Source organism: Thyridium curvatum (genome assembly GCF_004353045.1).
Source record: "Thyridium curvatum strain D216 chromosome Unknown NODE_76_length_201104_cov_79.467521, whole genome shotgun sequence".
In the NCBI taxonomy this organism is placed as follows: Eukaryota; Fungi; Ascomycota; class Sordariomycetes; order Thyridiales; family Thyridiaceae; genus Thyridium; species Thyridium curvatum.
In genome coordinates this window covers 72,755-98,043 of record NW_022156831.1, presented here as the reverse complement: position 1 = coordinate 98,043, position 25,289 = coordinate 72,755, and the positions used below count along the sequence as shown (strand labels likewise).

At 54.6% G+C, this 25,289-nt stretch overlaps 10 protein-coding genes across 10 annotated transcripts; 4 read left to right on the top strand and 6 right to left on the bottom strand.

Annotated features, from left to right (window-relative positions):
- Positions 1-1,079: 1,079 nt before the first annotated feature.
- Positions 1,080-5,427, top strand: E0L32_009936 (uncharacterized protein; the record flags this gene model as incomplete). Its single annotated transcript, XM_031144953.1, has 2 exons — positions 1,080-2,837; positions 2,899-5,427. 2 exons carry the CDS (start codon positions 1,080-1,082, stop codon positions 5,425-5,427), a joined length of 4,287 nt encoding a protein of 1,428 aa, XP_030990308.1.
- Positions 5,428-6,139: 712 nt separating this feature from the next.
- E0L32_009935 (uncharacterized protein) lies at positions 6,140-8,145 on the top strand (the record flags this gene model as incomplete). The annotated part of the gene is made up of 3 exons (XM_031144952.1): positions 6,140-6,892; positions 6,952-7,366; positions 7,424-8,145. 3 exons carry the CDS (start codon positions 6,140-6,142, stop codon positions 8,143-8,145), a joined length of 1,890 nt encoding a protein of 629 aa, XP_030990307.1.
- A 202-nt stretch (positions 8,146-8,347) lies between these two features.
- E0L32_009934 (uncharacterized protein) lies at positions 8,348-9,196 on the bottom strand (the record flags this gene model as incomplete). Its single annotated transcript, XM_031144950.1, has 1 exon — positions 8,348-9,196. One exon carries the CDS (start codon positions 9,194-9,196, stop codon positions 8,348-8,350), a length of 849 nt encoding a protein of 282 aa, XP_030990306.1.
- Positions 9,197-9,526: 330 nt separating this feature from the next.
- E0L32_009933 (uncharacterized protein) lies at positions 9,527-11,920 on the bottom strand (the record flags this gene model as incomplete). Its single annotated transcript, XM_031144949.1, has 6 exons — positions 9,527-9,968; positions 10,037-10,293; positions 10,348-10,738; positions 10,802-11,204; positions 11,270-11,513; positions 11,579-11,920. The coding sequence occupies 6 exons, from the start codon at positions 11,918-11,920 to the stop codon at positions 9,527-9,529; spliced, it is 2,079 nt and encodes a 692-aa protein (XP_030990305.1).
- A 773-nt stretch (positions 11,921-12,693) lies between these two features.
- On the bottom strand, positions 12,694-13,791 carry E0L32_009932 (uncharacterized protein; the record flags this gene model as incomplete). Its single annotated transcript, XM_031144948.1, has 3 exons — positions 12,694-12,827; positions 12,892-13,648; positions 13,705-13,791. The coding sequence occupies 3 exons, from the start codon at positions 13,789-13,791 to the stop codon at positions 12,694-12,696; spliced, it is 978 nt and encodes a 325-aa protein (XP_030990304.1).
- A 696-nt stretch (positions 13,792-14,487) lies between these two features.
- On the top strand, positions 14,488-16,682 carry E0L32_009931 (uncharacterized protein; the record flags this gene model as incomplete). Its single annotated transcript, XM_031144947.1, has 3 exons — positions 14,488-15,470; positions 15,658-15,938; positions 15,997-16,682. 3 exons carry the CDS (start codon positions 14,488-14,490, stop codon positions 16,680-16,682), a joined length of 1,950 nt encoding a protein of 649 aa, XP_030990303.1.
- Positions 16,683-16,774: 92 nt separating this feature from the next.
- On the bottom strand, positions 16,775-17,752 carry E0L32_009930 (uncharacterized protein; the record flags this gene model as incomplete). Its single annotated transcript, XM_031144946.1, has 2 exons — positions 16,775-17,409; positions 17,491-17,752. 2 exons carry the CDS (start codon positions 17,750-17,752, stop codon positions 16,775-16,777), a joined length of 897 nt encoding a protein of 298 aa, XP_030990302.1.
- Positions 17,753-18,605: 853 nt separating this feature from the next.
- E0L32_009929 (uncharacterized protein) lies at positions 18,606-20,475 on the bottom strand (the record flags this gene model as incomplete). The annotated part of the gene is made up of 6 exons (XM_031144945.1): positions 18,606-18,963; positions 19,119-19,219; positions 19,304-19,596; positions 19,637-19,652; positions 20,155-20,248; positions 20,315-20,475. The coding sequence occupies 6 exons, from the start codon at positions 20,473-20,475 to the stop codon at positions 18,606-18,608; spliced, it is 1,023 nt and encodes a 340-aa protein (XP_030990301.1).
- A 734-nt stretch (positions 20,476-21,209) lies between these two features.
- Positions 21,210-22,897, bottom strand: E0L32_009928 (uncharacterized protein; the record flags this gene model as incomplete). Its single annotated transcript, XM_031144944.1, has 4 exons — positions 21,210-21,599; positions 21,673-21,991; positions 22,059-22,803; positions 22,864-22,897. The coding sequence occupies 4 exons, from the start codon at positions 22,895-22,897 to the stop codon at positions 21,210-21,212; spliced, it is 1,488 nt and encodes a 495-aa protein (XP_030990300.1).
- An 865-nt stretch (positions 22,898-23,762) lies between these two features.
- Positions 23,763-25,180, top strand: E0L32_009927 (uncharacterized protein; the record flags this gene model as incomplete). The annotated part of the gene is made up of 4 exons (XM_031144943.1): positions 23,763-23,855; positions 23,922-24,682; positions 24,744-24,871; positions 24,936-25,180. The coding sequence occupies 4 exons, from the start codon at positions 23,763-23,765 to the stop codon at positions 25,178-25,180; spliced, it is 1,227 nt and encodes a 408-aa protein (XP_030990299.1).
- Between the last annotated feature and the right edge of the window lie 109 nt (positions 25,181-25,289).

The following is a 25,289-nucleotide window of genomic DNA, read 5'->3' as shown; positions in this document are numbered from 1 at the left end:
GTTGAGGATGAAAGAGTCCGAACGAGTCCGAGCCATTGTTGTTGGTCAGATTCATTCGTCTTTATTGGGCAACATAAGCGAGAATCCTTCAGGCATTCTAACTATTTAGGCATCCAGGAGTCATGTTCTTCAAGTTGTTGCAACTGCTTTTGGAACGATGACCAAAATTCTTTTTCTATCTGAATGTCAAGTGAATCCATGATCAAAGGGAATCTAGCTCTGGGTGCTTTCTTTGCTGTCAACATCGGCCTACGATGGAGGCACTCTTACCATCAACGTCCACTAGACTGGAATGGGAATGCAGGACCAGATCCCTGTAGACGCTATTTTGCCAGCCGCAAGCATGGTGCTTCAAGGTAAGGTAAGGTTAACTAACTAGACCGCGGCTACAATCTGTGTCATGTGCTTGGCAGCAATATTGAAGCTCCACATAGCGGATCGGGGCTTGAAGCGAAACACCGATCTCGATAATCCGGATGCGCGACAAGTGCCTAATGTCATGATATTTTTCGATATTTTCATCTTATCGGTATCCTGACCTGCGGTGCGCCGGTCAGCCGGGACCTCCGTCCCTGCAGGTCAGCCCTTTGGCATATGCGCCGGATTCTTCGGACCAGCCATATTTTTAGGCCAAGCCTCGGCACTCGGCTGCCCTAACGCCCTTTGGGCTTCGAGAACTTATCAGCCAACCTCGTCGCTGGGTGTTTTTGCAGAAAAGAATCCCTATCCCATCCCCTGAAATTGTGCATGGAGTGACTTTTGGTGCCAAGCCCCGACAAGCTTTCGTCAGATCACAAGCAAGAGCCCACAAAAAGTACACCCCGACATTCCAGCGCTCGTCTTCACGAGTCATACCGAGTTTATCACGAACGCAGGCGGAGCGCCGACCTATCACGCCACGATTGCTCGTCATGAAGTCTCAAAAATGGAGCTGGACTGCGCCGTCTCCACAGTAGCTTGGGACTTTTTGTTTTGCTTCGGATCATATATGTAGTGAATGGAAGAGTCATGAACAGTGCTGGCTTATCTATGTCAAGCCTTTCTTCTCTGCAGTGATTATGCTTGATGGCCAAACCACAATGACACCTCCAGAATCAGATGATACGAATGCTGGCGACACGATGCCACACGAGGAGCACACCACTGATGGTGAACGGACACCCCAAGACGACGCCTGGGTACAAAAGCCAACCCTCATCGCTCGCCACGAGCGTGACGAACGCTCGGGGTTCCCGCCGCGGAAACTCGGAGTAACATGGCAAAACCTCACCGTCGAGGCGGTGGCCGCCGAAGCCACCATTCACGAGAATGTAATCTCCCAGTTCGACATAGTCAGGCAAGCACGGAGCCTCCGGAGGAAGCGGCCAATGAAAACGTTGCTCGACAAGAGTCACGGGTGCGTCAAGCCGGGCGAGATGCTGCTTGTTCTCGGGCGTCCCGGGTCCGGATGTACGACGCTCCTCAGTGTTCTTGCCAACCGGAGGCGCGGATACGCCTCCGTCACCGGGGACGTTCATTACGGCTCCATGGATTCGAGGGAGGCCAGGCATTATCGCGGACAGATCGTCATGAACACGGAGGAAGAGCTCTTCTACCCCACCCTGACCGTTCAGCAGACTATCGATTTCGCGACACGTCTGAAGACCCCGTTCCGCTTGCCCGAGGGTATATCGTCCAAAGAGCAGCTGCGAAACGAGACAAGAGATTTCCTCTTGCGCGGCATGGGCATTGAGCACACCACGACGACCAAAGTCGGTGATGAATTCGTCAGGGGCATCTCGGGCGGAGAAAGGAAGCGGGTGTCTCTCATCGAGTGCATGGCGACAAATGCATCAGTCTATTGTTGGGACAACAGCACCAGAGGTCTAGACGCGAGCATGTACGTTCTCATGCTTATCTCCCCGCTGTTTCATGTGCTGACTCTTGTTTCCAAAAACAGGGCATTGGAATACGCGAAAGCGATCCGTGCAATGACCGACATCCTCGGCCTCGCATCCATCGTCACCCTTTACCAAGCCGGAAACGGCATATATGAGTTGTTCGACAAGGTTTTGATTCTTGAGGGGGGCCATGAAATGTTCTACGGGCCTTTAAAGGAGGCACGCCCGTTCATGGAAGGCCTGGGCTTCATCTGTCAAGAGGGTTCTAATGTGGCCGACTATCTGACCGGAGTTACCGTTCCCACCGAACGCCTCATCCGACCAGGCTGCGAAAAGAGCTTCCCGCATACCGGCGAGGAAATTCGGGTTCAATACGAGCACTCCGATATCTACAAACACGCAATCACCGAATACGATTACCCAACCACCGAAGAAGCTGCGGAAAATACAAGACTATTCAAGGAGGCTATCAAGGCCGAAAAGTCCAACCACATCCCCGCCAGCAGCGTCATGACGGTCAGTTTCCAGAAGCAGGTCAAGGCTTGCATCATGCGGCAGTACCAGATCATCTGGGGCGATAAGGCCACCTTGTTCGCAAAGCAAATTTCAGTGGTCATCTTGAGTTTGATCGCTGGCAGCTTGTTCTACGACGCGCCCAACGACTCGACCGGCCTATTCCTCAAGAGTGGTGCCTTGTTCTTTTCGCTACTATACAACAGCCTGTTGGCTTTGTCCGAGGTAACGGCGTCCTTTACCGGCCGACCGGTGTTGACAAAACACAAGTCCTTCGCTCTCTACCACCCAGCTGCTTTTTGTTTCGCACAGATCGCAGCAGATATCCCGATATTGCTGGTGCAGATCAGCAACTTCTCCCTCATTCTCTACTTCATGGTAAACCTGACAAGAACGGCCGGTGACTTCTTCACATTCTGGATCATACTGTTTGCCACGACCATGGTGTGTCAATCCAATGATACCATTCACTGAACGTACGGTTGCTAACTCGAGTCTGACACAGTGCATCACAGCCATGTTCCGGGCCATTGGCTCATCTTTCCGGACATTCGGTGCTGCCTCCAAGGTTTCCGGGCTGATCATGATCGGATTGGTCTTATACAGCGGCTACTTCCTTTACAAGCCAACCATGCACCCGTGGTTCGTGTGGATCTTTTGGATCGACCCTCTCGCGTACGCTTTCGACGCCCTTCTCTCCAACGAGATGCATGGAAAGACCATCCCTTGCGAGTCGGTCAATCTGGTTCCGTTCGGACCAGGGTACGGAGACTCAGCGCACCAAGCATGTGCTGGCGTTTTGGGCGCGCTGCCCTTTGAAAACTTCGTTCTTGGCGACAACTACCTCAAGGCGCTGTCTTACAGCCATGCTCATCTCTGGAGAAACTTCGGTATCGTGTGGGCCTTCTGGTTCCTGTTCGTCGCTATCACGATCTTCTCGACATCGCGGTGGAAGGCGAGTTCCGAGGCCGGGTCGACGTTGCTCATTCCCCGCGAGAAGGCAAAGGTTGTCAAGAAGGCTATGCACAAGGACCTGGAGGCCCAGGAGAAGAGCACCGGCTCGAGCATCCCCGACAACGCCAACGACAGCTCCGGTCGTGACGACAGTTCCGAGAACCTGATGCGCAACACGTCCGTCTTTACGTGGAAGAACCTCTCGTACACTGTCAACACGCCCGAGGGCGAGCGCAAGCTTTTGGACAACGTCCAGGGCTGGGTAAAACCTGGCATGCTGGGCGCTCTGATGGGTATCTCTGGCGCCGGGAAAACGACGTTACTCGATGTGTTGGCGCAGAGAAAGACGTTTGGCACGATCCATGGTTCAATTCTCGTCGATGGAAGGCCATTGCCAGTCTCGTTCCAGAGATCAGCGGGGTACTGTGAGCAACTGGACGTTCACGAGCCGCACGCGACGGTCCGGGAGGCACTGGAATTCTCGGCTTTGTTGCGGCAAAAGCGAGATGTTTCGCGAGAGGAAAAGCTCAAATACGTGGACGTGATCATCGACCTGCTCGAGCTCAACGACCTGGCAGATACCCTGATCGGGCGCATCGGCGACGGCCTGACGGTCGAACAGCGGAAACGCGTAACGATAGGTGTCGAGCTTGTTTCCAAGCCAAGCATCCTCATCTTCTTGGATGAGCCGACATCCGGTCTCGATGGGCAATCCGCCTTCAACACTGTACGCTTCTTGCGCAAGCTGGCTGATGCCGGGCAGAGCGTTCTCGTCACCATCCACCAGCCCTCAGCCCAGCTCTTTGCCCAATTCGACACTCTCCTCTTGCTCACGATCGGTGGACGCACGGTCTACTTTGGCGATATCGGCGACAATGGACAGACGGTTAAGGACTACTTTGCGAGGTACGGGGCACCTTGCCCGCCCGACGTCAACCCTGCCGAGCATATGATTGACGTCGTGAGCGGCCACCTCGAACATGGACACGACTGGAGTGAAACGTGGCTGGCATCTCCCGAGCACAATGCTATGGAGAAGGAGCTGGACCATATAATCACCGACGCGGCCTCCAAGCCCCCAGGTACCGTCGATGATGGCCACGAATTCGCACTCCCACTCTGGGAGCAGATCCATATCGTCACGAAGCGGATGAACCTGGCGCTGTTCAGGGACACGAACTACGTCAACAACAAATTCCTCCTTCACATATTCTGCGCTCTATTCAATGGCTTCACGTTCTGGAAGCTGGGAGACTCCGTCGTCGACCTGCAGCTGCGGCTGTTCGCCATCTTCAACCTGATCTTCGTGGTCCCGGGCACGATCAACCAGCTGCAGCCGCTCTTCATCGAGCGGCGCGACATCTTCGAGACGCGCGAGAAGAAGTCCAAGACGTACTCGTGGGTCAGTTTCGTCACCGCGCTCATCGTCTCCGAGGTGCCCTACCTCGTCATCTCGGCCGTGCTCTACTTCGTCTGCTGGTACTACACGGTCGGCTTCCCGCGCAGCTCCGACCGCGCCGGGGCCACCTTCTTCGTCGTGCTCATGTACGAGTTCATCTACACGGGCATCGGCCAGTTCATCGCCGCCTACGCGCCCAACGCCGTCTTCGCCTCGCTCATCAACCCCTTCGTCATCGGCATCCTGCTCGCCTTCTGCGGCGTGCTCGTGCCCTACCGCCAGATCCAGGCCTTCTGGCGCTACTGGATGTACTACATCAACCCCTTCAACTACCTCATGGGCAGCATGCTGGTCTTTGACGTCTGGGGCGTGCCCGTGCGCTGCACCGAGGCCGAGTTCGCCTACTTCCGGCCCCCGGCGGGGAAGACGTGCGGCGAGTACCTGGCCCCCTTCCTGCAGGGGTACGGGGCGGCCAGCAATCTGACCAATCCCGAGTCGACGACCACCTGCAAGGTTTGCCAGTACCGCGACGGCAGCGACTACCTGAGGACGGTCAACCTGAATCACTACTATTATGGTTGGCGAGACGCAGCCATTGTGGTTATCTTTGTGCTTAGCTCGTATGGTCTAGTGTACGGCTTGATGAAGCTACGGACCAAGGCATCGAAAAAGGCAGAGTAGATATCAGAGGATTAACCCATCTTCGCTTGTATTAATACTTTGAAAACATACGTTATTTAATCATAGACATTTAGAATCCCCTTAATACTCGTAAGGATGAGTCTTGCGAGAACTAAAGAGCGACCAATCCCCGAACGCGGTCATTCCGGTGCCAATGGAACCTTATCGATGATTTTCTCGGATTCGGCATCGCCAATGCCTGGTGTGTCTGCTTTCCTTCTTCGACAGCGCGTTGTCGTCATACAATCGCTGGTAGCTCGGACATATGACTACATATCCTTCCAGGTGTTGTAGAAAAGCGCTCACTGCCAAACTTTTATCTAGGTTTCATATCTTGAGTAGCGTGTCTTGAGACATATGCTATGCTTATCTGAAGATATTTACTGGTTTATTGTGATCCCAGTGGTGCAGCTGCTCGATACATTGTTGTCCAAGTTGTGGCTCTTGTTGTAATGGCCTCATAGTGATGAGCATGTTAATCGTATCATCTAAGACCCGGCCTTGCTTCGAGTACCGTAGGATGCGAATAATGGATGGATGTGCGTAGTCGAAAGATAAGGGGTCAGTATATTGGACCGGACTCCCCAATTCTTCCTCCGTAGTTTGCGACCTGCCACTCCTATTTCTTTTGTTCAACCCTCCCAATGAGGTTGGCACCCCTCAAGCTTTGATCAAGTGCAGCAGTGTCTCGTCGACTGCCAAGACCTGCATCATGGCAGACATTGAGAATGTGCTCATCGGACAGCAACAAATGCGGGGAGCCGCGTCCGACATCAAGGTTGAAGAAGCAGCCGTTGAGGCTGGCAACGAGAAGGAAGACGCCTCCTCCAAGGAGCAGGGGTCGGTCGTGTATCATCATGGCCATGCCCTGCCCACCGAGGAAGAGCTCCACTCACTCCGCCGTGTCGCAGACCGTATTCCCTGGAGCATCTACACGATTGCCTTTGTCGAACTCTGCGAGCGCTTCTCCTACTATGGCACCATTGCCGTCTTCACCAACTTCATCCAGTGGCCCATGCCGAAGGGCTCCACCACGGGGTCCTCGGGCGGTTCGGGGCAACCCGGCGCAATGGGATTTGGCCAGCGTGCTTCGACCGGGCTGACGACGTTCAATTCCTTCTGGGGATATACCATGCCGCTATTCGGTGCCTGGATTGCCGACTCCCGCCTCGGCCGATACAAAACGATTGCCTGGGCGTTGGCCATCGACATCTTTGGCCATGCCGTGCTGTTCACGTCCGCGATGCCACCCGTGTTGAAGAAGCCTGAAGCCTCCATGGGCGCATTTATCATTGGCATCATCGCCATGGGCATCGGAACTGGTGGTTTCAAACCGAACGTCAACCCCCTTATCATTGAACAGCTGCCAGCCGATCGGATGCGAGTGCGGACTCTCCCGACGGGCGAGAGAGTGATCGTTGATCCCGCAGTGACCGCCTCGAGAGTGTACAACTACTTCTATCTGGTGATTTAGCTCCTTATTATCTCCATCTGTGACTTTGCACGCCACTGACCGTGTTATAGTTCATCAATCTTGGTGCGATCTTTGGCCAGCTTGGCATGGTGTATGCAGAGTACTACGTCGGCTTCTGGCTCTCGTTCCTCCTCCCGACGATCCTGCTTTCCTTCTGCCCTGCTGTCATGTGGTGGGGGAGAAAGCGGTATCATCGCGAACCTCCATCCGGATCCGTCCTTGGCAAAGCAACAAAGCTGTTTTTCATGGCCAACCGGACTCGATGGTCTCTGAACCCGGTGACGACGTACAAGAGGCTGCATGACGGGACGTTCTGGGAGAACGTGAAGCCATCGCGCTTCCCACCCGGCCTGCGCCCACCCTGGATGACATTTGACGACAACTGGGTTGAGGAAGTCCGTCGCGGCTTTCACGCCTGCGCCGTGTTTCTATGGTATCCCCTGTTCTGGATCTGTTACAATCAGAGTAAGCCTGCCTGCCGTTGTGACAATAATGGATGGTACGTACTGACAATGCAAACAGTGACAAACAACTTGATATCACAAGCAGCAGTGATGCAACTCAACGGAATCCCCAACGACATTCTCACCAACCTGAACCCTCTCACCCTGGTGTTCCTCATCCCAGCCATTGACCTGCTATTCTATCCCTTCCTCCGCAAGATGCGCATCAGGTTCACCCCGATCAAACGCATCGCCACGGGATACTTTGTCGCAGCCTGCGCCATGGTCTGGTCTGCTGTCGTGCAGTACTACATCTACAAGAAGAGTCCCTGCGGTTATTACGCCTCGGGCGATCTCCCGGATGGAGAGCGCTGCCCTCCCGCACCCATTACCGTGTGGGCGCAGTCGGGCTCGTACGTTCTCATTGGCCTTTCCGAGGTCTTTACGCTCATCACTAGTCTCGAGTACGCCTACTCGAAGGCGCCGTCCAACATGCGGTCCATGGTGCAGTCCATCGCGTTGTTCATGAATGCCATCGCGTCGGCGATCGGGTTCGCTCTTGTTTCGCTTTCTGCCGTAAGTCTTGGCTTTTCCGCCCACCTCGCCTCTCACCTGTTCCTGACTGACAAGTCTTCCCAGGATCCTCTGCTGGTGTGGAATTATAGTGTGGTGGCGATCCTGGCCGCTATTGGAGGAGCCTGCTTTTATCTCCAGTTTCGGGGCCTGGACAAGAAGGAGGACGAGCTGAACAATCTTCCCAAGGGTAACTTTGCTGCTGGCAACAACACTGAGGCGGGATAATCGGCGAGTTCACGGGTAGTAGCATGAGGACTTTGAAACTAGAATCAATGGGCCTGGATGACAGCAGGCCGTGCTTTCTTATCAAATTTCATTCCCTTTGTCTTGCCCTTCAATCGATCTTTCATCGGAAACAAGCATACCAAAAGTTGCACTTCCTCTTAAATAGCTTCTTTGAATATCATAATGGAAATACAAGTTGTGTCTACTTCCACCCCAAGACCTCCGCCTGCACGGCGACGTACCAAGCACCCGGGTCCTCACCCCACGCCTTGAACGCCTCCCTGACCTTCTCAATCTCCTCATCCGTGATGCCTGCCGCCGTCCAGCTGTCCCTGTAGGGGTCTCCGGGCGCGAGCTTGGCCAGCGACGTAGCCGCGATCCACTCGCGCTGCTCCCGGCCGGCGTACACCGTCATCCCGGCGCTGGGTTTCACCCTGTCGCCCGCGGCGTCGAACCCAACCTCGGCGTACAGCGCGGGCATGTCCCCGCCGGGGAACGGGAGCATGCTCTCGTCGCCGTCGCCGCCGTGCGCGCGGGCCCGGTCGCCGTACCGCGTGAGTAGCGCGTCCGGGTTGCGCGCGCGCGGGTAGAAGTGCAGCTCCGCAGCGTCGCGCGTGGCCAGCACGCCCCCCGGGCGCAGCACGCGGCGCATCTCCGCCAGGGCGGCGCGGCGCATGCGCGCCGACGGCAGGTGCGGGAACAGCTGGGAGGCGAAGACGACGTCGAAGGCGCCGTCCGGGAAGGCGAGCCCCGCCAGCAGGTCCGCCTGCTGGAGGGTGACGTTGGCGGGCGGCGGGTCGAGGCCGGCCAGGTGGCTCCTCGCGAGGGCGAGCACCTCGTCCGATATGTCGATTGCGAAGACGGAGCCCTGGGGCACGAGGCCGGCGAGGCCCGCTGTGATGGTCCCAGGCCCGCATCCGACGTCGAGGATGCGGTCGGTGGGCTTGATGTGGGGTAGCAGGAACGCTGCATCTGAATGGATGGTCCGCGCTGCATGACTGGCCACGGTGGCTGCTGAGTACCCCTGGGTGTAGTTGCTCTTGGTAGGCATTGTTGCAAGAATCCTGAGTTTGATTGCTTTTGATACTAGGTAGGTAGTGTGTGGGAAAGGCAGCTAGTGGCGTATTAATAGGTGATAATTAGACCACCTCCGTCAACACCGTCAACGCCGGTGTCAACCCCGCTCCTCAATTACGTACTCCGTGCTGTAAATGTGAGGTCCGGACGCGAAAGACTCGGCACAAGATCGTGACTAGCCGCCTTTGAAACAGATCACATGCTTAATGACCCAGAGAATGCTTTTCGCGACACACAGGTTTCGCAACTAGGCCTATCTATCGAGCGCCGCCGAGCAAGAGTCAAGCAAATCAAGTCCGCAAGACTAGTGTTCACAGAACGAATAGCTGTTTGACTGGAACATCTGCTCCGAGTCTTCGTGGAATCTGCTCCGCTCCGCCATCAGCGCCAGCCGGTGCTCCCGCGCCTCCTCGACCGTCATCAAGCTAGGCGGCACGACCCCTTCCTTGCGGACCATATCCATGACCTCGGCCGGCAGTCTGTTGGCGTTGGTGGATTTGTCGTCGGGGTAGACGTCAGCCACGCCGCTCTCCTGGAGCATCTGGAAGACCTCTGGCGGCACAGTGCCTCGTTTCGGCTTCTCGCCGGCGCCAAAGGTGGCCTCAACCCACCAGTTGAGCTGCTGCGGCGGGACGTTGGCAGTCGAGATGATGCGCACGTGGGGATCGACGAGCCAGAGAGCTATGAAGCGCCTGTGGCCCGGCTTCGTCGGATCCTGAAGCTTGAATGAGGAGACCCGATGTTGGCTGAAAGTGGACATGTCAGCAGAAACACGTTAAACGTTAAGATGCACAAAGCACGGCGTGCTACGTACAAGGTGTTGGGAAACGCGAGGAGCCGGCCCTCGCGGGTTTCCACGCTGCCGTAGTTCTGAAGGCAGGCACCACTGTCGGTAAAGTCGGTCCCGTAAATCTGCTCGAGGTAGTTATACGAGTCCTGGCCGTAGTCAAAGTCCTGGTTCGCGTCGGGCGCGGTGGATATGCGGAACGAAAGGTGGCTAGGCGTGACGTTCTCGCTGTCCAGGTAGTAGAGAGCCGTCGCGCAGATCCGTTCGTTCATCTGGCCCTCGATCTGGGAAAAGGGTTAGGTCCTTGCTAGAGTCCTAGGAAGGGCTGGAAAACATACATGCCAGCCGCCCTGGGGAAACTCGGGCTTTTCTGGGGTAAGCTCGATGGTTGCCATCTTGACGATGACTTGCAGGCCGCTAGATTTGAACGAGTCGCGCAAGGTGTGATGGGGCTTGTAGCTGATATCATCGGGGGCCTTGTCTGGCATCGGGAAGTCTGGGTCTCGCATATTGCGCCATATGTGTTCCTTGGTGACCTTCTCGCGAGCCGCTTGCAGTTTTGCTTCCGGCGTGAGCGATGCAGTGTCCAAGTCTCCTTCATCTAGCTCTTGCTGAATGTCATACTCCATGTCCTCTTTCTCAGAATCAGATAGTTGGTATCGGTCAAGCTTGTGAAGCGCGTTATACTTCGCCTCGTCAAACTCCTCCCATAGCTCGTCCATGTCGTCCCTGGGAACATCGAAATAAGAAACTCAACTTTGGCCTGTGCCCCATCAAAACGAGTTAACTTACGCGACATAGCCAGGCCTGTCAAAGCGAGGTTTCACAATTCCCACTGGGGCAACGTCGACGTAATCGCGTTGCTTGCGAAGGCATTGCTCCCAAGCCGGGATTGCCGTATCGATGAGCCTTTCGATGGCCCTGTAGATGCTGGGATACTTGTCTGGGTGAAGGTTGTTGATGTAGCTAGTGGATTTGACGGAGCCATCGCTCTGGAAAGCGAGATTAGCAGGGAGCCACTGATAGTTGGTAGACCAAAGCTCCCGAGGAAGCTCGTCGACACTACGAGCCCATCGCCAACGTGTTGAAGCCTTTTTCTCAGCCGCCTTGGGGATCACAACCCCTGATTTACCAGACCACTTCTGGACCGCATCCGATACGCCGACAACTTCCTGTTCGATGAACGGCGAGCGACCTATGGCAGCACGTCAGTTCTTGCATGCTTGGAGCATATCTCAGCAGATCAATTCAGACACGCACCGTACACAAAGGGGTACATGGATGGATGGACGAGATCCTGCACTTGGTCGTTGCTTCGCGGGTGCCAGTCCACATTGGAAGCTTGATCAGCACGGAGCTTATCGAACGAAGCTCTCAGCTCAGACTTCAGAGCATCAGAAAGAAGAGTATCGGATTTGACGATGCTGTTGCCAGCCGAGTCCAGGGTTGGGATGAGACACGTCTTCTCAAAGTACTTGGCCTTCCTCTTGAGTTCCTCGAGGCACTGTCCAGGATCTTGTTAGTGCAACCGATCTCAGGTGGCCAATACACAGACAGGTGTAAACAGACGTAGTCAAACACCCCGGAGTTGATAATCGGAAACCCCGGCTGGTGTATCCTGTCCATGTCCTTGCCTTCGGTGACCTCGCGATACCAGGGGCCCTGGTCCATTTCCTCGGCCTCTTTCCGCCACTTGGCAGTGATTTCGTCGTCGAATACCTTCTTCTCCCAGCCCGGCTTATCCGTCAGTCTATCCATGAGGAGCATCATGAACACCTCCCGGACCTGCAGAACATCCGAGGACGCGCCCGGGCAAGACTGGTGGGCGCCGATGGGGTACTGCGCAACTCGGTGGTCCGGCACATAGCGCAGATCCAACTGGTGCCCGGGATAGCGATTGGACTGGGCCATATTGTCAACGGATGCTCGTTTTGCTTTTGCTGAGAGTGGGAGAAGCATGCAACGAGGGAGCTGAGGAAGAAGAGCCCGAGGCCAAGTGCGGCTGAAGCACCAGTGGGAGACCAGTGGGGCTGGTCTGTGGAAGGCGGGGCGTTTAGTTGCGGCAATTCTTGCTCTTAGGCCAGTGACCATGCTCTGAAGCAGTCGCATCGAGCTTCGTCGTCGAGACGCATTGAGGCAGTTTATACTTCAGTGTCATGATCTAGTTGGGTTCGGAATCTTGCGTCCATGGCAGGCAGTCGCTGGCTGCCTAGCCTCACCATAGGCTTCAGGGGCGAAAGTGGATCAAGCCAGACCCGATACGGACCATGCTAGGCCGACCATTGTAGTGTACATCAGGACATCAAGGGACATGAATGGCATGAGCAAAGACTCTTGATGCTTTGTGGCTAGGACCCATGAGGCCTATCAGCCTGGACACCATTTAGTACTGAAAGATGCAAGTCTAAAAGCAAGATCAAGAGCAGGCTTTGTTGCACAGAGTACTCTTTTTACCTCACGACCATTCAGTAACCAAGAAATGGGATACTAGTATTATGAATGTCTATAGTGAATGAGAAAATAGGAAAAGCCAAATCTATATATTGCAGATATCACGAATAACGCCCAGCCGATGCCAAAATTGACCAAATGCCTTCTTGTTGTGTTGTTGTGGAGAACATGGCGAAAAACATGGCGAAACAGACAATTGTCAGCCCCTAGTAGTAGGAGCCCTGGGAAGGATATCACTGGTAGGGTTTGATCTGTCCTTCGGTCCAATCCCAGAACTTCTCGGAAGCGCCGGTGCCACCCTGAGATTGGGGTGTTATGCTCTTGGTCAGGTCTTTCGTGACGTTGCTGAGTCTTCCCCATGGAGCAACTGGAAATGAGATTGATTAGTCTTCATCTTGCAAAGAGAAAGATACTTCAGGCATGCGACTTACGGAAAGATCCGGTGTTCGCCATCGAGATGTCAGGGGAGAACCCAGCGTAGAGCTCCGTGTACGCGCCAAAGATGGTCGGGTGCAGGATGAAGGTGTTGAGGAACCACGACGCGAACGCGCCCTGCGTGCGCCAGAGCTCCGACCTGAGGTTGCCCGGGTTCAGCGACACCGACACGATGCCGTTGGCCCTCTGGCGCTTGGCGTACTCGGACGAATGCCAGAAGTTGCCGATCTTGCTGATGAGGTACTTTTCCGAGGAGGACCTGTCCCTGTGGTAGTCGAGGTTCTCGGTGAGGCCCACAGGGCTGACGCCGAAGACGGCCGAGGAAGAGACCCAGACGACGCGGGTGGCGCCCTCGGGCTCGGTCTTGGCCGTCTCGGCGAGGATGGGCGTCAGCAGCTTGGTGAACAGGAAGGGGCCGACGCAGTTCACCCCGAGCTGCAGCTCAAGACCCTGCTTGGTCTTGGAGCCGGCTGCGGGGAAACCGACACCGGCGTTGTTGAAGAGAACGTTGAGCCTCTTCTCCTTGCGGAGGAACTCCTCGGCGGAAGGCTTGATGGTGGCGAGGTCTGCCAGGTCGAGATGGAGATAGACCAGCTGTCCTTCCGAGTTGGGGACGGTGGTCTTGATGTCATTGATGGCCTTGAGAGTCTTTTCCTCGGAGCGGGCGGCGAGGTAGACCTTGGCGTTGCGCGAGTAGAGGATCTGGGCAAGCTCCTTGCCGACGCCAGCGTTGGAGCCGGTCACAATGTAGACCTAGAAGCGAGTCAGTCAGAGGGCATTGGGGCCCACGGATGCGTGGTGGATCATACATTGTCCTTGAGATCCCGCAGGTTCTTCTCGGTGATCGTGGGCTTGGCGTTGAAGGTGTGCCGGATCATGCACCAAAGCCGGTCCATTATGACTGATGTCTGGGTTTGTTTATGTGCGGTTTGTTGCTAGGGATGTGCTGGACAATGGGCAGCAGTAGCTGTATGATGCTTGTGCGGGGGAGGCGTGTAGTGGTTGGTGTGTCCTCTTTGCGGTTTGAGCTGGTTCTGCCAGAATAGGAGAGCGCTGAGAAGGAGGTGGATCAAGGATGTTATATACTTAGGTAGTTGATGGTCAATTTGCAGAGGCGAGGATCAGATGTCGTGTCGCACCTTTGAATCACGCTAGTATTCTAAACCCGCGGGATTGAGAGAAAAGCCAAGCCCGCTCCGCTGTGGGTTCTTAACAGAAGTTACTTGTACTTCCTTGGGCTTTTATGGCTGACCCTATGTCGCCTTCGATAGACACCATTCCCATGAATCACTGGGAATCCAAGAAATCCGTAGGTCTTCCGAATCCCCCCGGCCCCGCGCCCATGTCATGATCGAAGTCCGGTTTTCCTTCTCGTGATGCTGACATCCGTCGTAATCAGCCTCGTGCAATCACCATTCCCTGCCCCAAAATACCTCGGAAACCACTGTAAGGACCACATACAGACAGTACCAAGATCCACCGGCTCAAAGCTTGGCTCCCCCTGCTTTCTGCGGCGTAGTGTGTATCTGTCTCGGCATTCAGATCACACCAATACACTAGCTGGAGCTGCTTATCCCGCCGACCTAAACCCCATGGAGTCCCGCGCGTCGCCGTTCCAGCCCGCAGCCTACGGGAAAGCCTGTGGAGGCTGCTCTAGGGCCAAGTGCAAGTGCTTCTATCGTTCTGACGGGTCGGGGTGCGAAAGATGCAATCGCCTCGGGAGGGTCTGCGAGCCAGCCGTGCCTGTGCGGAAGCGCAAAGCCCAGCCGCAACAGTTGACTCCGCCTCCACCTCCACCGCCGTCGTCGTCACAGCCCCTCCAATCAGCAAGCCGACTAGAGGAGAAGCTGGATGATCTAGTGACGTTGTTGAAGTCCCAGGCGGAGACCAGACACTCACAGGAGCTGCAAACTTCGCCGAGCAACAACTACAACACCCCTTCCACCACACACACCCTTGTCGAGTACACCGCCCGTACCCCAAACATTGCCATCGATAAAAGTGCCGGCCTCGTCCAGTTGATGCGGCCAGAAGACGGATCCGATGGCGATGGATCTGGCCGATCGATTCTCCTGCACGATGTATCAGTCTATGCCATCGCAGACACCATGGCGCAACAGCAGCTGGAGACATTCCGGTCTTCATTCCTACCCATGTTCCCCTTCGTACACCTCCCTCGCACTCTCCGTCCTACGAACCTACAGCAACAAAGACCATTTCTGTGGCTGGTAATCATGGCTTTGACCACCAAGTCAGTGAATCAGCAGTTCGCTATGGAGGACACAATATGGCAGATTCTATCGCAGAGAGCGGTGGTGCAACACCATGCAGACTTGGATCTAGTCCTCGGTCTTATCTGCTTCGCGGCCTGGTCACATACGTTCAAGAAGGACAGGCCATTCATGTGTACTGTGGCGCAACTGGCGGTGTCCGTCGCGCTTGAGTTGAACCTGCACAATGATGCTTCACTGAGGGCTGGCGCGAAGACAAAACGACTTTTGGGAGATCCAGAGCCTCGTGCTCGTACGATGGAGGAACGCCGGGCGATTCTTGGCTTGTTTCATGTCACTTCGATGTAAGCTGTCTCCTTTCCTTTTGTATTTCCTTGCTTCGTCATTCCTGTCCCTTTTGCGCTTGTTCGTCTCTATATTCAAAAGTTAAAGAGAGAAAGATAGACAAGATAGCCAAGGGAAAGCAGACACACATATCTCAAACCTTCCTGGTATCACAAGCAACAAGAATGCTAACAATTCCGCTCACAGCACATGGAATGCGTATCGGAAGACGGAGCCTCTGCGATGGAGCACCTATCTTGATGAGTGTCTTCGAACCCTCTCACAGACTCCTGAAACCCACCTAGATATTGCACTCGTCTTTCAAGTGAAATGTCTCCTCATCAACAACCAATTGACTGGTCCAGATGCTTCCGCCCAGCCCGTTGGCGTTGAGAGCCACGGTGCCCCATCACCGATCCTAGTGTCAGCGCTCCTAGCCCAGCTTGGGGATTTGGAGTCGAATCTCCCTCGAGAGGTTCGATCAATGAGTAAGTATCAGACCGTCTGCTCACGTTCCAACAACTTTCACTCATCAGCTTGCGCCAGATATCATCCACTGCTACATCCACAACACCGAGTTGACCATTCGCGAGTCTGTCCTACGGAGACCCCGAGTACAGGACCACGGCGGCGTGGCCCAGATGCAGCGTCTCCAGGACCTAGAGGCAACGCTGTCCGCGGTAGAAAAGTGGATGCAGGTGTTGCCGGCGATGAGGACGGTGGACTGGGCCGGCATCAACGTCGACAACTTTGCGCAGTTCACCCACTGCCTCGTCGTCCTATTCAAGCTGACCACTCTCAACGAGCCAGGGTGGGACACAGCCGAGGTCGAGAGGCGCCTCGATCTGTTTGACATCATGGACAAGTCCAGCGACCTGATCGCCAGCATACCTGGGGAGATTGGCCTGATCGAGGCGGACGGGCCCAGGAAGGGCATCTTTCCCAAGGCTGCGGCACTCATGAGAGCTATCAAGGCTTTGTTCATGGCCGAGTTGAAGGGGGAGCAGGCGGAGAGCAGACCGCCGGATCCGTCCAAGCAGACACAGACACAAGATGACGCCGAGATGGATGCTTCTGGTTTCGATCCATCCCTTCTCGCAACAGACGAGTTCCTGCTCAACTTTTCGAACGAGCCATGGCTGGCAGATATCTTTACGGACAACTGGTATTTGGACCCCAGCTTACAGCAGGAGCCTATTGTTGTCGGCTGGGATGGTGGGCAGTCTGGGTGAAAGGGGAGAGAGAGTATTGGCGGTGACAGCAGGATGACCCGCGATATTACATTTATGATGACACTTTTTTTCGCTTTTTGTCTGTGTGATATCTACCTCTGCTTCGTTATCATCGCCGTCGCCTCCATCCCCTTTCCCTCGAACAGCACGCCCGCCTTGCGCAGCACGTCCACGCAGCCCTGGATCGTCGACGCGCTCACGCCCTTGGTCGTCTGCGGGAACCGCACCGTCTTGAGCCACTCGGTCGCGTCCTCGGCCGAGTAGTCCAGCTCGGTGCTGATGTACCGGACCGCCTCCTCCTTGTTCTCGTTGAAGTGCCTGATGCCCTGGTCCAGCTTCTCGAGCAGCGTCTCGACCCTGCCGTCCAGCTCCCCGCCGCCAGTCAGCCCGGTCGACGCGACGATCTTCCAGCTGCTCCAGGGGGTGTAGATCTCGCCGACGCGCCGGATCTCGCCCGAGTCGTAGTACCTCTTGGACGTGAAGTGCTCCCACATGAAGAAGTCGGCCTCGCCCGAGTTGACGGCCCCGCGCAGGTTCGCAAACGTGTTGAGGACGACGGTGTCGGAGTATGGGGCCCGGCCGGGCGTGAGCCAGCCTCGCTGGTCGGCGAGGACGAAGCCCATGACGTAGCTGCCGGAGCCGATGCGCGACACGCCGATCTTGCCGCCCTTGAGGGATTCGACGGAGGTGATGTCGGTGCGGTCGGTACCCGTGGAGATCGCCCAGCCTGCGGAAGGTGAAAAGGATCGTGGTCAGCAAGTGATTGGGGGGCGACATTCTTGTGGTTGGTGGCCTGGCGCAAACTCACAAAGCGGCGTCTCGACGTATGTCCCGACCAGGCGGTACCCGCCGTCGCCCTGGACGTCCTCCTTGCCCAGCCCGGCCACCCAGCCCTCGGTCAGGCCGATGCCGACGTCGATCTCCCCCCCGCGGAGCGCCGTGATCATGTGGCCCGTGCCGGAGGGGAAGGGGATCAGCTCGGCGTTGAGGCCAAAGTGCTTCTTGGCAAAGTAGATTGGGGTCGAGAAGTGCTCCGGCACGTAGCCGACTCGCAGCGGTGCCGTGGCCATGATGTCTTTCTCGGAGAGGTAGCAGGTCGGAGAGAACATGAACAAGGCAGGACCACGAGCAGGAGGGAGAGCGAGAAGAGAAGATCAAGTACAAGTACGAGTTCAGTCGGCAGTCATGGAAGAATGTGGAGAGAGAGGCGGGGAATCGATGCCGAAGATCGAGTCGAGTCGCGGGCCGACCCCACCATCGACAAGTGCCCGGCGTAGTACGAAAGACGCAATTCCTGCTGTATTTCAGCGCTAATCATACTCTACTTCAGACATTGCCGAAAGCTAAAATTCTGGGAGTCTTGCATCACCGGATACTGGGCACGCTGAAAGGTTACTCTCATCTATTGGTCAATAGAATTATGCATTGCTTGGCTGATTTGTTCAAGGCATGTTTGATGTTTTGAACGGCCCATAAGGCTTCAGTTGGAGCATACCCATCATTTCCTTCGACAGGGAAATATTCCTGAAACAAGACGAAGCGAACTCAGTACCTCTGTTGAACGGCCAGGCTGCCAGTGAACTTAGACACCTTTTTTCTTTTTTCTTTTTTCTTCTTTCTTCTTTCTTCTTTCTTCTTTCTTCTTTCTTCTTTCTCTATTTTTTTCTTTACTAGTATACATAACGGAAGTTCTTGTTGAGAGCATCTGTCAGGTCTTCCGGCCCCCCATCTCCTTCGATGCTAGTCAGGCTTGTAGGAACTGCCGGACCATATTGACGATCACGTCTCGAATTCTCCATGCGCCAGCATAAAGCTAAGGTCAGTATGAAGAATATGGCGGCCGAAAAGCAGATAATGACGGCCAAGAACCCGCTCTAGAGAGACATAATCTCGATTTGTTAGCCCAGTTCACGAATGCTAGCTTTAGCTGTAGTCTGCGAAGGAGTGTCGTGCAGAGGCAAGCTTAGGGTTAAACTCGAGAGGTTTGTGAAAGTGAAGAACAAGACCGACCTGGTATCTTGGAGCCTCGCGGCTGAAGAAGAAAAAGGGGCCGAGAATGTTTCCAACGCAGTACGCGACGAACATCATAGCGTTGACTGTCGCCTTCTTTGTATACCCGGCAACGTTGGATGCGACCATTGATAGAGACAACGGGAATCCAGCAGCGTAGGCGGGGAAGATGAAGAGGCCGAACAGCTTCGCACCCTTGACATCGCTCGCATAGATGATGATGCAGCCCATGAGACTACGGCTTGTGTGAGCAAAATAGGACTTGTACTGGCTGGGCTGGTTAAGTCAGGTGACACATACGAGACAGAGATGCATCCCGCTGTCAATAGGCAGCGTGCTTTGGGGAACTTGCCCGCCAAGAAGGTGCTGGGTAGCATGTCAGATCCAACAACCCGGGCTTGATCCCACGAGAAACTGGGGACCTACCTTCCAATGGCAAAGAACGCGTGAATGCAGCCCGTTGGAATCGACAGGAGGAAGACCTGTAAAGTCGAGAACCCGAAGCCGGCCATGACGAGATTGCTGAACTGTTTGATGTGACAAGCGTCGGATTTAGTACTTGAAGTAGCTTGCCTGGGAGAGTGCTCCTATCACGGCGCGGGCGTCCTTACCGTGGTCAGACCTCCGTTGGGGATGTTGTTGGACAAGTTAAAAAGGACAAGGAGCCAGATCTTGTAGTCAGAGAAAGCCTCCCACACTTGATCCCATTCGATCTTATGATTGATAGTACCCGTCTGGTTAAGTTTGACTCGTTCCACAGCTTGGGTTCGCTCCTCTTCGGTGAGGAACCGAGCGGAGGATGGGCTGTCTGGGAGTAGATACCCCAGGCCTACTGCCCATAGCACTGTTATCATTGCGTAAATGAGGAAAAGCCACTGCATGACAAGGTCAGTTTTGCGACGGGCTGAGTGGTAGTCAGTGGAAGCTTGTTACGTATCACTTACCTTCCAAGAGGACAGGCTATTGCGAATGTGAGCGATGCCATACGCTAGCAAGCCAGAAAATGCAGTTGCGACCGAATTTCCAGCAAACCAGAGCCCGTGTCTCAAAGGTTGTTCATCACGTCGATACCAGGCTCCGGTGATAAGGCTGAATCCCGGACTGACAGACGCCTCCGCCGCACCCAAGAGAAATCGTACAATCATGAGGCCGGTATAGTTGTGCGTCGCCGCGTGGCACCCGAGTATTATGCCCCAGATGAAGCTGCCGGTAGTCAGAAGTTGTAACACAAACCCAAGTCAAGGTCTATATGGATGCGTCAGGCAATATCTTACAAGTTAGACGAGAGATATTTGCCGATTGGAAACTTGACCATTAGGAGCGAAGCAGGGTAGGAAAATGCTAAGAAGCCGAAGTAGAAGACCGACCCTGCCCATGAGAACTGCGGTCCTTGGAGATTCTAGAGTTTTGTTTGTTATCTCGCCTGGCATCTTTTCCCTATGCTTTTCTTGAGATCTCTTACCAGATCTTTGATGATACCCATCAACGATGCCTGGCTTAAGGTCTGTTTGTCCAAGAACTGGATCATATATGACAGACACATGAGCGGTATTAGACTGTGATCATCAGAATACAAGTGGTCAGTAATCTCGAGTGTCCTTCTCTTACTTCAATGTTCTTACTGCAAGTCGATCTTTCTTAGCAACGTGCTAGACCAGCCCAGCCGTCCTTCTTCCACTTCGAAGGGCTCTGTCGGGCCCGCAGTGATATCTCCGGGCTTCTCAACATCGTTTGCCTTGATGTCGGCCACTTCACTAGATAGCTTGGGAGTTGGATCGGCCATGATGTAACAAAAGCTGAAAAGTAGTTGCCTTGATGAGAAAGCTTGGGGGAACAAGTAGTTGACAAACAGCCTTCAACGAGCTTGAATGGCTCTTGCTACGACTGGGGATGGCTGGTAAAACGACAATCCAACAGTCCAACTCGACCGTATTTGTATTCTCCCCATACCTTAACATGGCCGTCCCGAGGTAACTTGCCGTCCGTTCTTAGGCACGATATCTGTGCTCCGGAAACTCAACACTTCCTCATTCCGCGCCCCAGGGGTAGTCTGGACACCCTTATCAATTAGTTCTCTATGAAGTAGTGTCTCTGTTCCCCGCTCGCTCACACTAGCTTCGCGTAAAGATGGTCCACTCGCAACGGGCATTGAGTGAACATAAGTTAACAAACAAACTCGCTGATTGGCTGTTTCGGCAACTTCAAAGCTGGGCGGCTACTTTCCCCAGCTCTCGTCGTGCGTCTCGGGTGCATGATCAAATTCACTAGTAGTCGTTGATGAGAGGCCAAGCGATAAAAGCAATGATCAAGAATTTGCATCTCAGCTGCATTTTACCGAGAATCGGCAGTGCTTTGTGTAATTCAGACGCTCAAGACTATCTCCTGCTCTCCAAAGCGATAGATTTCTCCGACATCTTATTTCGGTTCCGCCTCAGTGATTGCCGTTGCGGCAGCCCAGCACAAATGTAGATATCAAGGGCTGGGCATGAGGCTTCCTGTTCACCCAATAGTAGTGTTCTATGTGCTCCCACAAGCCCAGATGACCTTGAGCTTATCGCCGATTGTCCCAGACATGCCTGCATCTCGACGAAGGTACTCTGTGGTATCATGCATCCACCTGCGATCTTCGGGGTCCTTTAAGAATCTTGCAAACACTGGGAGACACCACAGAACCCTCAGCATGGCCCGGGGTTTCATTGCCATGATCTTCCTGACAATACCCATTCCGGCTGCGAGGGCATTTCGATGGCAAGCAGGCGAGCCGTTGCTCGCTGTCACACATATATGATGATGGTAGAGAACTTCCAATGCGTGATAGTCGGCGACGGCGTAGTACATGTTCTCCGCTTCACGCGTGGTGATCGTGTGATAGGGCTTCTGTGCCAGAATGATGAAGTTTTGGAACCGCTATGCGGACACAAATTGGGACGTCAGCGACTGATCTGCAATACCGAGTGGGCTATTGTGTGGTAGAGCATACTTTACCTATCCGTTCGAGACTTCGGAACAGACTCTCGGGTGCGGTCTGGGATTCTCTGCCAAGGTTTACATCTCTGACGTATGAGACAAGGTTTCTTTTTAGCTTCGCACACTCATGAGCAAAATCCAAAGGCTGAGAGACGGCTAGATCATCGGCAAGCGCCTCGATTGGGTATTCCTCAGCAAAGATGGCTGAGTGTACGGCCCGACTGTCGAGGAATGCAGTGTCGACAACATTACAAAACTCATCATCCGCTGCAATGCAATTCCATGAATCGTCTTCAGAGACGTCTCCCCAAGAGTGACTGAGGTCCATATACCTGCGGCGAAACGATTAGCCAAGATAACACGCCAGCGGGATGTCTTTGGTATGAGCTCAAGACTCACATGAGGGACATAAGAAGCCACTTGCTCAGCACAGATAACTCTGTGTCTACCTTTGAATTCTTGCTCGGGAGGACCCCGCGGGCCTTGAGAAACGCGTAGGCGCCAGATATGTGAGAGCGCATCGCAGACCACCCGCTACCGAAGTGGCCCTCGTACACGACCATCAAGACAAAGGCAGCAATGACGCCGTCCATCCTGCTCTGAGACGGAGGGCCCCGCGCAAAGTGCGCCAGCTCATTCCGAAACTCTAGGAGGGCGGCACTATAGTGGGCCAAACCGGTCCCCCTTCGGCACGGAGCTGTGAACTTGAAGTTCTCCGGATCCAAGTCTCTCCGGCCTTCGACTTCACTTGCTGATATAGCAAGGATCAGCCGCATAACAATGGAGGATTCGGACGCTACCCGGCCGTAGAGATAACGCAGAGTGCCCCACTTCCAGGGCTTGCCGATCAAGGTGACGAGTGAGGTATTGGGGAAGTACACGAGATACTCGCGGTCAGCCAGGGATAGGTGGAGGGAGTTGCGGAGCTGACAAGCCCCATCGGCAGGGACGAACACGTCTCGCGGGAGAAGTATCTGGTACTGCGGTGACCTGCGAGTCGGCGACTTGTCTGCACGGATGCGCTTGACACACCGTCGTCTGGCTGCCTGGAGCCATTCGCAGCCCAGCTGGGCACTCCGACATCGTCGGCATGAAGGACGTTCTTCGTCGCATTTGACTTTCCGGGTTCGGCAAGTGGAACACCCTGTTCTGCGTATTAGTAAAGGGATAGTGGAGGTGTGCGCGCCCCGTGTCGGCCACTTACCTGTTCTCGAACGCGGTGCCCCTCGTCCAGCCATGATAGGTCCAGGTATTTGCCGAGAACAAGCAGCTGGTTCTCAGGAGGGCCGCGGTTGGAGCACGGTTGTCACGTAGTCGGCCTTAGATATGACCTGTCCTACCTATCGGAACGTCCCTGTCTTGTCGGAATGTCCGTGTCCGTGTCTGTGAGAACTTGAGATGACAAGGGGAATGGAGAGTTGTCTGAGGAGTTATCTGGGCTTGTGAGGGGTTGCCAGCTCTCTTGAAGTAGCGGCTTCTGTGATTGGTCGGCGAGGAGCCGACTCGGTAGCTCTAATTGGCTGGTAGTCTGCCGAGCTGATAGCCTGGCGATCCACGATTGCGCGGCTAAGATAGTACCTTTGTTGGTAGTGACCTCAAAAAGATAGCTGATATGCTGGTGGTGGCCGGATCGTGAGATTTTCACTACCCCTCCTTGGCAAGTGATGGTCAGATTAGTTGACGGACTGCTAACAGAAGTACTTGACTACCTATCAAGCCCATCGGATTTAGGTAGTGGGATAGCCCTTCCGAGTTCTTAGGGCAAGGATGTGACAGGGATATTGATTGAGGTAGCTCCTGATGAACTTCCGTCAACCATTCAGACAGCCACTTGCTTGGTTCGAAGACCAGGCGTTCGTGAGTAGTATCTGTTACCGAAGCGACTCAGATGCATTCGGTCCAGGCAGTCCTGTTTCCATCGGGCAATCGTCTCACTCCTGTCTCCAAGCTAGCTCCTCCAACCATTTCTCATATTAAGTCTCAAAGCGTCGCCCACATCCATAAGCTAGAGCAAAGTTCTTCGCTTCTCTTGAGGTTGTCTCGAAAGCCACACTATTTGTTATTGCATACGTTCACTCCATAGACAGAGTCTCCTCGACCAATATGGGCTCTATACCACCTTGTCCTACGGAGAACGAGCAGTTGAATAAGCTCTTGAAGAAGCATTCAGAGCTGATCTGCAAAGTCAACAACCAGGTACATCTAGCTCCATAACACGACTTCCACTAAAGAAACTGACAAGCGCACGCACCTGTACCTCAGATACACGACAACCCAGAAGTCGCCTACGAAGAGCACTATGCGCATGACACGCTGTGCGACGCCCTAGAGAGGCTTGGATACAAAGTCACTCGCCATGTTTATGGCCTTAAAACAGCTTTTGAGGCTGAGTCGGGCCAAGGTGGTGCGCTGGTCACGTACAACGCCGAGTACGACGCCCTTCCTGGGATTGGCCACGCATGTGGACACAACTTGATTGCTTCATCCTCGCTTGCCGCCTTCCTGATCACCGCAGACGCACTGAGAGAAAACGGGGTTGAAGGCCGCGTGAGACTTCTTGGAACGCCTGCTGAGGAGGCCGGAGGTGGCAAGATTGATCTCCTGGAAGCTGGCGCGTACAAGGGTGTCGATGCATGTCTGATGGGACATCCTGATACTTCATCCGGAGACCTGAGCGGCGTCATTCTGGTCAGCACTATGGCTCGTGCCAGCGCGACTGTGACGTTTCGCGGCGTGAATGCTCATGCCGGTTATTCTCCCTGGATGGGCAAGAATGCTCTCGATGCTGCCGTTGCGGCTTATACCAACTTGTCGATGTTGCGGCAGCAGATCCAGCCAAATCAACGCCTCCATGCCATCATATCCCGGGGCGGAGATAGGCCCAACGTGATACCACACCTCACAGAGATGATGGTCACTGTCCGGGCAGAAACAGATGCTGAGCTACAGAAAACCTGCAAGCGGGTGATTGCTTGTTTCGAGGGCGCAGCCACTGCTGCTGGATGCACCCTTGAATTTGTCTGGTTTGTACCGACGCACCGCAGGTTCAGATGGCAGGAAATGTTAACGATATGCTTTCAATAGGGACAAAACCTACAAAGACCTACAGTGTAGCAAGTCTATCGCCAAATGCTTCCAGAACATGGCTGCTGGGCAGGGACTCAAGTACCAGTTCGCGCCTCCGACTGTGAGCGGGGCCTCGACAGACCAAGGTTTGATATCCGGATGACTTACTCGGAAAACGGCGTCGAGGTACTAATGCCCACTATCCTGTAGGTAACGTCAGTTACGAGCTTCCGAGTCTCCATCCTAGCTTCACCATTCCGGTAGACCGTCCGGGGATTGGGCCGCATCAACCCGACTTCGCAGAGGCAGCCGGAACTAGCGCAGCATTCGACGCCGCAATGAACTTTGGGAAAGCTATGGCAGCCACCGGGTTGGAGATTCTACAGGATAAAGAGCTTCGCGATGAGATGTGGGCTGAGCATAGAAGGGAATTCGGCGCGAAAGAGAAGAATTGAGCTCTAGTTACTCAACAGTAGCTTCTAACCCACTCTTTGGTCTTTAGTCTACACAATGTTCTCTCTTTGATGTTTGAATAAAGGCCGGCCCCTGAAGCGACGTTTCTCT